The sequence below is a fragment of the Syngnathoides biaculeatus genome, chromosome 3 (genome assembly GCF_019802595.1).
Source record: "Syngnathoides biaculeatus isolate LvHL_M chromosome 3, ASM1980259v1, whole genome shotgun sequence".
NCBI classification, from domain to species: domain Eukaryota; kingdom Metazoa; phylum Chordata; class Actinopteri; order Syngnathiformes; family Syngnathidae; genus Syngnathoides; species Syngnathoides biaculeatus.
Genome location: NC_084642.1, coordinates 26,033,070 through 26,042,211, shown reverse-complemented (window position 1 = coordinate 26,042,211; position 9,142 = coordinate 26,033,070). Strand labels below are relative to the sequence as shown.

At 39.9% G+C, this 9,142-nt stretch overlaps 1 protein-coding gene across 2 annotated transcripts; it reads left to right on the top strand.

Annotated features, from left to right (window-relative positions):
• The first annotated feature begins 956 nt into the window (after positions 1 to 956).
• Positions 957 to 8,902, top strand: nkpd1 (NTPase, KAP family P-loop domain containing 1). Of its 2 annotated transcripts, none has more exons than XM_061814045.1 (6): positions 957 to 1,087; positions 1,922 to 1,984; positions 2,356 to 2,443; positions 3,829 to 4,157; positions 5,543 to 6,997; positions 8,148 to 8,902. In XM_061814045.1, the coding sequence occupies exons 3-6, from the start codon at positions 2,437 to 2,439 to the stop codon at positions 8,418 to 8,420; spliced, it is 2,064 nt and encodes a 687-aa protein (XP_061670029.1). In that variant the 5' UTR covers positions 957 to 1,087; positions 1,922 to 1,984; positions 2,356 to 2,436; the 3' UTR covers positions 8,421 to 8,902. The 2 variants fall into 2 exon arrangements, with proteins under 2 accessions (XP_061670029.1, XP_061670028.1); XM_061814044.1 differs by having other exon boundaries at positions 2,327 to 2,443.
• Positions 8,903 to 9,142: the final 240 nt, after the last annotated feature.

The following is a 9,142-nucleotide window of genomic DNA, read 5'->3' as shown; positions in this document are numbered from 1 at the left end:
CACACAACAGACACATACACACACACGCGAAATCTCACTACATAAGATAATCAAGTTAATTAAAGTAGTTGAATAATCAGTGCTTGTAACTGGGGCGCAATTAGTCACCCTGAAGCCAGGTACTTTAAATATTAATCAGACATTACGATAATTAAGCTTCTTTTCAGCTGCTATACTAAAAATGGACTTCAAATTAATGGTTCATACATGACACCAAAGGTCAAGGTGGCAGAGGAACAAAACATGGATAAATGTCGCATGTGTGCGTGTGTGCGTGTGTGTGTGTGTGTGTGTGTGTGGTGTGTGTGTGTGGTGTGTGTGTGTGTGTGTGTGTGTGTGTGTGTGTGTGTGGTGTGTGTGTGTGTGTGTGTGTGTGGTCATGATCTATCAAATGTGTCATCGTGAATTCGGAGTAACGTATCTTCAATTTTAAGAACTGATTACACCACTCACTGAACACAATACATATTCAATGCAATACAACAGCTATCAATGACAAAGACATGTAAAATTTTATTGTAATACAGTATCTGAAAGCAGATGATATGAGGAAACTAATGAAAAATATAGTCATGGTGCCCACGGAAATTGTGCATCTAGCTTGTTCTTAAAAGCTTGACTAACCAGTTATGTCATGACAAAACAAGCTGTAGGCTCCAAAGGCTTATTACCAACGTTTTGGCATCCGAGCTGCTCTGCATGTCAGTTCAGGCCACATTGAAGAATCCAGCATTTCTTAACCTGGGGGGGCTCAGTTGAAAAAATTCACATCATAAACTGTGCAGGCCTTGGGCTCCTGCATAATTTCACTAATTGGTTCTGTTTTTCCCACGATGAAATGGAAAAGAAGTTCCAGCTCGAGCTTGTATGTGACCTCACTTCCTAGAAAGTGTCCGGCCTCCTGACTGATACTACTTCCTGATCAGGTAGGGTTTTTTTTCTTTCACACGCACACACGCACACATACACGCTGTCATATCAGTGTTGTTTTAAAGCTCTGAAGTCCTGTTAGTGTAAGGTTCACTGTTCCATATCCGTCATTGTGTGAACTTTTTGGGACACGAGTGTAAATAAGGAACCTTTCAAGGTAAGCCCAAATAACTATAGTTTTGAAACCAGTTAAAGAAAGTGTGTAAATGTAATTTAGAAATCCTTGTGTTCGTGTGAATAAAATGTTTAGGTGCGTGAGAGGCAAGGACAGAGGGAGTTGCTCATGAGAGCAAAATAACTTTCCGTATTGACCCGTGGAAGCTGTTCTGTGTTACTAGTAAAAATAAAAGAGTAAAGTCGTAGTTCAGGTGTACTTTAAAACATCTTTAAAATATTAATTGCTGGTCAATCAACCCCTTGCGCAAGAGTTTAAATGACCACATGGGGGGATGCTAATTGTAAATGGTCCAACGATGTGATCCAGAAACAGTAAGACAGCTTTCACTTTTCCAAGAAGACATTTGAGCTCATTTTACTGCTGGGTGTCTGTGGGAAATTAAGTCTATTAATCCAGAAAGAAAGAAAGAAACCTTTAAGATGTCTCAGGTCACTGATGTTGGCCTACAATTTCAGTTTTAGTTCTCCCCCAAAGTTGTTTGATGGGGTTAAGGTCAAGGCTCTGAAGTAAATCAAAGCAGCAAACAAAATATTTTCTTTATGTTCCACACATGTAAATCCTAGCCTTCATTCAAAAATGATTTGGCAAGAGTAAATGCTGTCTCGCCAATATGATAATGCAAAAGTAAGCAAGGCTGTCTGGTTTGACATATGACTTTCGATTCTGACTTCTCTTTCTCGCCTTCTCCTCATCAGAAGGTTCGTACATTATAGGTTGATGTTTGCAAAGAAATGGCTAGGGCACACGCAAACAAACACGCATGGCCTCACCTTGATTATCTGTGTTGAAACTGCTGCCGCTTCTTTTTCATAGGTCAAATGAAACGTGAAAAGTTGCACAACACACTACTCATAATCATGTCGTCACCCACCAAAGGTAAGCGACAGTATTAACAGATTTGCTGTGTAGCATCCCTCCAAATGATCTAGCTTGACTTTTGGTTTTGTTCATTAAAACAACTGCTGGAAACCCTTAGTTCAGCCATTTTTTGTTCCCGAATCCAAATTTACCCTGGGTAAATAACATTGAATCATTTAAGTACAGCGTGTCAGAAAGAAATGTTTTCTCAATTCAAAGCATGCAATTATTTTGAAAATAAGTGGCAAATTATTCTATTTCAGAGTGGTTATGACATCTCAATAGTCATGCTTTTAGAACTAAAGTAAACATGCACATACAAAAAACAATTACAGCATTAATTTATAATTCTGCTTCTAGATGACATTTTTGCATATGCCCTTTCCAAGACCTTGACCAAAGTTTCATCTCCTGCAACTGTTGGACTCTACTCTTCATGTCAGAGTCGAACTAGAAGGATCCTTGGGAAAATGGAATGTATGTACAGTACTCACTCATAATGGTCTGCTGGAGTACTGATTACTCCACAGTGTTTAAGGTTAATAAATCATCCTAGTAGTACTACAGCAGTTATTCAGTACTTATTTGTGTATTCTATTTTAGTGAATAATATACAGTGTATCTGTATATAGTTCTTGTATCTACAATGGGAAATTGTGCATAACCACAAACCGGTAAACTTTTATGACAGTATGTTGCTGAATATTTTGGTCTTATCAACCTGCACAAGGAAGTTCCTGCTGTGTTTTCAGGAGCCCGTTTACATACAGGCACACACAAACACAAGTTTTATTGTGGCACATAATCATTAAACACATCATTAGATCGATTAGAAAAGGCTTCCATTTTTTTAAAGACTAGTGAAGATGGAAATGTGCAGTTCAATACACAATAATCTCATATTCCTATTATATTATGATTAGCGATATACTTCAGATTGCTAAAAATTTAGGGGGAAAAGGTTAATTATTGAGTCAGTTTGAACTTTGTCCTGCATAATGTTCATAAAAGTTTCTTCCCCATACAATTATTTCTTTTTGCTCATTTTTTTTCTCTGAACCTTTTAGCAGGTTAACAAATGAAAATGGCTAATTTTTCCACAATTTCTGGAGAAGCAGTAATTAGTAGAATCAAGCAAATCTTAACAGAGTTATCAAATATTTTTCCTTAGATCTCCAGCATTTTGACCACTAAATGATATTTCATACCAGTATCACTGGGTTGAACTGATAGATTGATGCATGTACGGATGGATAGACATACAGCTGGATCAACATTTTCCTCTATTACCATATTTTCCAGACCACAGACCACCAAAAGCACACCAAAAAATAAGCCGCGCCCACTCTTGTCGGCTTTTTTTCCCCCTATACAATGGGCACGCCGGACCGCACGGCGTGGCTATATACCGTATGTAACGGTACATTGTGAAATTAAATAGTCACACAAAGACTTTGGAAATGTTTAGTTACATATCTTGTTTCGAAATAGTGATTGTCATGCAGGGGTAAAATGGCTCAAACATAACAGAAAAGTTTGTTTTTATTTCTCCTCCTCACTGAAACCACTAAAGTCATCATCTTCAGTATCAGAGTTGAAGAGCCTCAGAAAGTCTCTGTCACACACCATTTAAGTGGTATTTAGCCAATGTATCAGAATTTGTAAGTTTTCACTCATCTCACGCAGTGGAAACTACAATTTGTGTCACTATGGCAACATCAAACTTCAGTGAGTTCATCCCGCCAGATTGCCATCAAGTGATTAGATTGCGTCTCCGGCCAATTGACATTTGTGTTAGTGTAATAATGTTTACAATGTGATCCTACTCTTTTGTTTTACCACCACTCTTTTTGTTGCTTCAGTGTACATGTCACAGGAAGCTTCGAGGATCGAAGAGAACTACAAAGGAAAATCCCGGCCTCGGCCAGTTAAGCCTTCACTTTCTGGATTGTTAGTGCTAGTTTGGCGACTGCTGTTCCACAAGCTCATTTGGACCAAAGACAATCAGGACAATAATAATGTTCGTTTCATTTATGTAAACTTCAGTGCCTGGCACTTTGCAGGCAGTGACCTGCTGTGGGCTGGGCTCGCCATACGACTCTTTCAAGCAATGCAAATACATTTTGGGAAATTACAGTTAGTATTATACCGGGTGGCCCAACATGATCTCGAGGATGAAATCAAAAACAAGGTTTGTGGCTTACTTATTTGTCTAATAAATGATAAAGCTTATGAAGCCTTGCATATATGCCATGGTTCTTAAAGTGGGACTGTCATCCCTATAAACATTCTAAAATAGATATTGAAATGAAAAATAAATATAAGAGTATTCACTTCAATGTCTATACGAAAAAATAAATGTGACCGGATCATGCGTCATCCATTCGGTCGCCATATTAGTCGCGTCCTCTGTCCTTGACGTCATCGTCACTTCCGCCGTTGAAAACATGCAGTGCCTGATCCTATGGAAGCCGAACAACAGAAATATTCTGATTTTTCCGACGCCCCTTCTGACACCGAAGGTCTTTTCAAAAAGGACAACACCACACAACCGAGTGAAGTTACCGGGGCAATATTACACAATTGTTTCGAGCCCTCAGAGCAATATTACACTATTGTTCCGAGCCATATTCAGATGATATGAAATCACGGCCAAACCGCATCGAGCGGTACTGCTTTAGTGGGGTGTTCACAGATGCCGCAGTACTCGATGAACACAGTCGAGCCAGGGTGCTTTATGCGCGCATGCGACTGAGTAACGCATTCTCGGCTGGGTTCTTCAGAGCTCCCCCCGTCGCAAAGCCCGACGCGCAGCCTTCGCAGAAGCTGTGACCGCCGAACGCGGCGCCTCACCCGGTGTGGCTGATTTTCGGCGCCGTGGTGGCATATAATGGAGCCTAGGCGTGCTGCTTTTAGAATGTTGTTCACAGCCACCGCAGAACGCGATGAACACTATTGAGACGAGGCTGAGTGAGACATTGTTGGCTGGGCAATGCGCACATCGACATATTTCATACGCGGATCTTTTATTACGTTTTGTGAAAGACCGATTACGTGGTCCGCCCCAAACTATTTTTTTTTAGTAGCTGTAGACACATCTAGCTGTTATTTGGAACCCACGAAGCTCTCATCCTCTGCACCCGTGCATTCCATTTTTCACAACGAACAGGGTCTCTTTCAAACTTATGAAGGGTAATTCCATTCTCCCGAGTGTCAAGCAATGCCCACCAATGCAATGAGCCGGCATTTTGGCTAACACGAAGGAACATCGAGCTACCTTCCTGGAGGTAAAACTAATGGAAACAAATGAGTCCACTAAGGGGTATCGCTGTCCTTTACGTCACTACCTGCTTCTTCTTGAAAACAAATCCTTCGAGAGGATTTTCATGGCGGGAGTTACAAAAAGCTGTATATGTCAAAATCATGTTTTTGGTGAAAAAACACTTGGGACCATATTGGCTATGGGTTTTTCATTCATAATATACCAAAAATCTTCCATTTCATGACAGGCCCACTTTAACTTAGTTACTGAAAAGTACTCTTTAATCCTTTCTTCAATTTTTTTTTCCTCATCAGACAGTGGTGGCTGGTCCTCATTCCTGGAGATCCAAGAGGATTTGTTGTTGCCCTCTGTGGTTTCTTGTCCTGCTCAGTCTGTTGGTACCAATGATCATCCTCGTATTATTTTTGGCGTTTGAACTTCAAAAAGACATGGAGGAACCAACTGTGAAAGTTAATGGAACAACAAGCAATGTAAGTGTGCTGGAGGGTCTGGTCATCGCTTCATTTGGAGTTCCAGCTGCCAATGCACTAAGGTTTGCCTACCTGATGGGCAAGAACCTCATTTTCAACCAGGAACTCAACATCAAGAGGGGCATGGACAACGAGCGTGTGAGCAGCAAGCTTGGCTTCATGAATGAAGTCAGGGAGGAGATGTGGCTCCTGTCTCGCTTTGTCAAGTTCATGGAGATTTTTGAGAGGAGAAGAATCCGAGTGGTGTTAAGGATCACCAATCTAGACCGCTGCTCCCCCAAGAAAATTGTTGCTGTTTTAGATGCTATCAACATTCTGCTGTCAGATGAGGACAGTCCATTTATTTCAGTTCTGGCCATAGATCCAGACATTATCATACAAAAGGTCAACTTTGCAGATGGCCGCTTTTGCAAAGAAGACCGGGCTCATGCACTGTTGAAGCGTATCGTTACTCTGGGCTTCACTGTCCCACCCCTTTGTGATGATTCAAAGATCAAGTTGTTTCACAGCTTGGCCAGCAACTCAAAAAATCCTGACAGAATTAGGAGTGAGGATAAACATCAAATTGGAGGCATCAAACAAACCTCTTCATCAGATACATCTTCAGTGGTTTTATTTGAGACAAACGAGTCAATTGCTCTGGTGGATAGAACTGTTCAACTCACTTTAACTGAGGAAGAAGTTGAGAATTGCGTCAAGAGGACCCTTGACAGCAATGAAAAGAAGTTAAATGAGTACATCTTAGATGACTCCATGTCCATGAGGAGAGTGATCAATTCCATTCGAGTGACTATTATCATCATGAAGGCCTTAAAGACAGAGCTCCCTCAACCTGACCTCATCGCAGCCTGGGTGGTCCTGGCCAATCAGTGGCCCTGCCGACTCAGCTGGATCATACAGTGTGTGGAAGATGCTCAGCAGAGAGACTCTATTGAGCAGAACCGGGAGGCTGAATCCAATGATTCCAAAAGCTTGTGGAAGGTTTTTACTGAGTCGAGAGCTGAGCTTTATGTGATGCGTGCTCAGATTGAAGACTTGCTTGACCAGGATGGAGACCCAGAGATGTTTGAGAGATTTCTCAAGGTAGACTTCCACTTCACAATAAAGGATTTGAAGGTACTCAACGAGGTCACAGTGAACTTAAATCAATCAATTAAGAGAGAGTTGGCTATAATCCGAGGAACATCCAGGCTGAAAGATTCTGGTTGGATGAGGACCTTTGCTCCTTTGCCAGTCTCAGCTATAATTAATATGGATTCAGAGGCTATTTGTAAAGAGGTGAGGAATATTCGAGCGGCAACCCCTTGGGCTGTAATCATATTTGTAGTTTAGGACTCCGGTTTAAACCAAAATAATTGCTGTGTTTTGAGTCATACACCATTTTGTCCTGCTTCATTCAGTGTTCACACAAAGGCTGACCAGTGAAAAACATATTATACTAATTGTTATCCCTGAAGGGTTATACATTTAACAAATCTGCTATATATTGACGTCACCATTTCTCAATGTCATGAGGTCCAGTACAAAAGCTGTAACTAAAGTTCTCTGCTGTACAGCTGCACTAAATTATACTGAAAAGTGTTTCTAACATCACCTCCTTTAGCTTTGTGTAGAGTAAAAATATTGGACTTCTCGGCATTGCAGCAGGACAGATTACAGTCGCAAAAATAAACATACGTCCACACACTGCTACCTTTATTAAAAGTGTAAATCAGAGATTAGCACTTTTGTAAAATTGTATTTTTTTATACAACTCTTGAATGTTATGGCTGCTATACGTTGACATTATACATTATTGAAAACCTTGTGACCTACAATTCTAAGTGACAACACACTTAATTTTAAATAATAAACTATATCAGAGATAATGCTTTCTCCTAATTACCTATACTTTTATGTACGGTGATATCAAACCAGCTGACCTGTGAAAGCGGTGCTTGCAATGACTATAGACTACTGATCTCACTCTTTAGTGACAAATTGCAATGCTGTTTTTGATCTTTTAGTAATGTTGCAACACCTGTAGTGACAGCCATAAATAAGCAAATGTACAGTATAAAACTCTCCTACTCCTATAGGCATATGACTGAAATACTGTCACATTTATACTCTGTACAGTCCATGTAGTGGACAGTCAGAAATAGGTGTCTCATTATTTTCAAAATGGTCAAAATGATACAAGTTATAGAGGAAAGGTGTAGCAAGACTGCTTTTCTTGGACCAACAGTTATGGTTACATGAAAGGTTTTACAGAGATTTCAGTTTCTGAAACCTATGGATAACTTGAGATTCTTCAAGTAACCTAACATGCAGGTTTTTGGAATGTGTGAGGAACCCAGAGTGTTGAATAACAATGTTGAGAGTAAGTACAATTAGTGTGCGATTTGTTTTTGTCCAATTCTCCATGTGCTTTTCCCCCCCCCCCTAGCTGGACGATATGGGATATCCAACAAAGTATGCTGATATTGTAAAGAGCAATCACATCACGGGGTCAGCTCTGATATTTGGTGAGCCAGATGATATTAAAAACCTCTTGGACATGACCTTTGGAGAATGGACTACTTTCAGACTTCGTTTCCTGGGTTTACCACTACATCTTCAACAACAGAAGAACATGCGTCACCCTCAAATGCACCTATCCAGACTCTCCCTACATGGCTCTCATCATTCCTCATCAAATCCCTATTTAGCTACTAACTAGGAAGCCAGCACTAATACCACTAAAATATTGCTCAAGATTTATCTTTTAAAAAAAACTTGCTGGATATATTGGGATGGAGAAGTAAAAACATCATTCGTATTCCAAGCATTAGTAACATATCTGGGTACAGTAATTGGTTTGGCACCTCTTTTCTATTTACAACGTTACAACAAAAGGCTCTCAGCTAAACTTGGAGCCAAATACCGCTTCAATACTATCTTTCTACAGTGGTGAGCTGAGCAAATGTGTTCAAATGTTTTGGTTTGTCAATTTTCAAGCGTTGTGGGAATATCCGCGATATGTGTCGTTTATAATTTCATATTAACTGTGTCTGGAAGTAGTAGTTGAACATTTTGTAGACTAAATAACGTGTACTGACTTATGAGGAAAAACGTGGTGCAGTCAAATGTAAATATATAGAGATATTTCTAAACAAGCAGAATCTATAAATTTATACAGGCCACTGCAAAACTGGTCCACAATAAAGCATGCTGATACAAACAGATTTTTGTTGCAGTTAATCTCACTTCCAAACACTTTTCCTTACCAATGGCACAAGTAGTGTGCTAAATAATGAAAATCATGAATATTCCAAGACTAAAGTGGTCTGAGATTAAATCCTAAACTGAATTCAGTTTTTGTATTGAAGGATATACATGTGCATTTTTATTTTCATCTGTAATTTACAGAGGTAATGGCATGCACCAGATGATTAGAGCATG

Excerpts from the sequence above, each read along its gene's own strand:
- nkpd1 (XM_061814044.1), top strand. The coding sequence starts at position 1,927 with ATGAAACGTGAAAAGTTGCACAACACACTACTCATAATCATGTCGTCA. Across the intron at positions 2,444-3,828 it reads GATCCTTGGGAAAATGGAAT|TGTACATGTCACAGGAAGCT; the intron begins GTATGTACAGTA and ends TTGTTGCTTCAG. Across the intron at positions 4,158-5,542 it reads AGGATGAAATCAAAAACAAG|ACAGTGGTGGCTGGTCCTCA; the intron begins GTTTGTGGCTTA and ends TTTCCTCATCAG.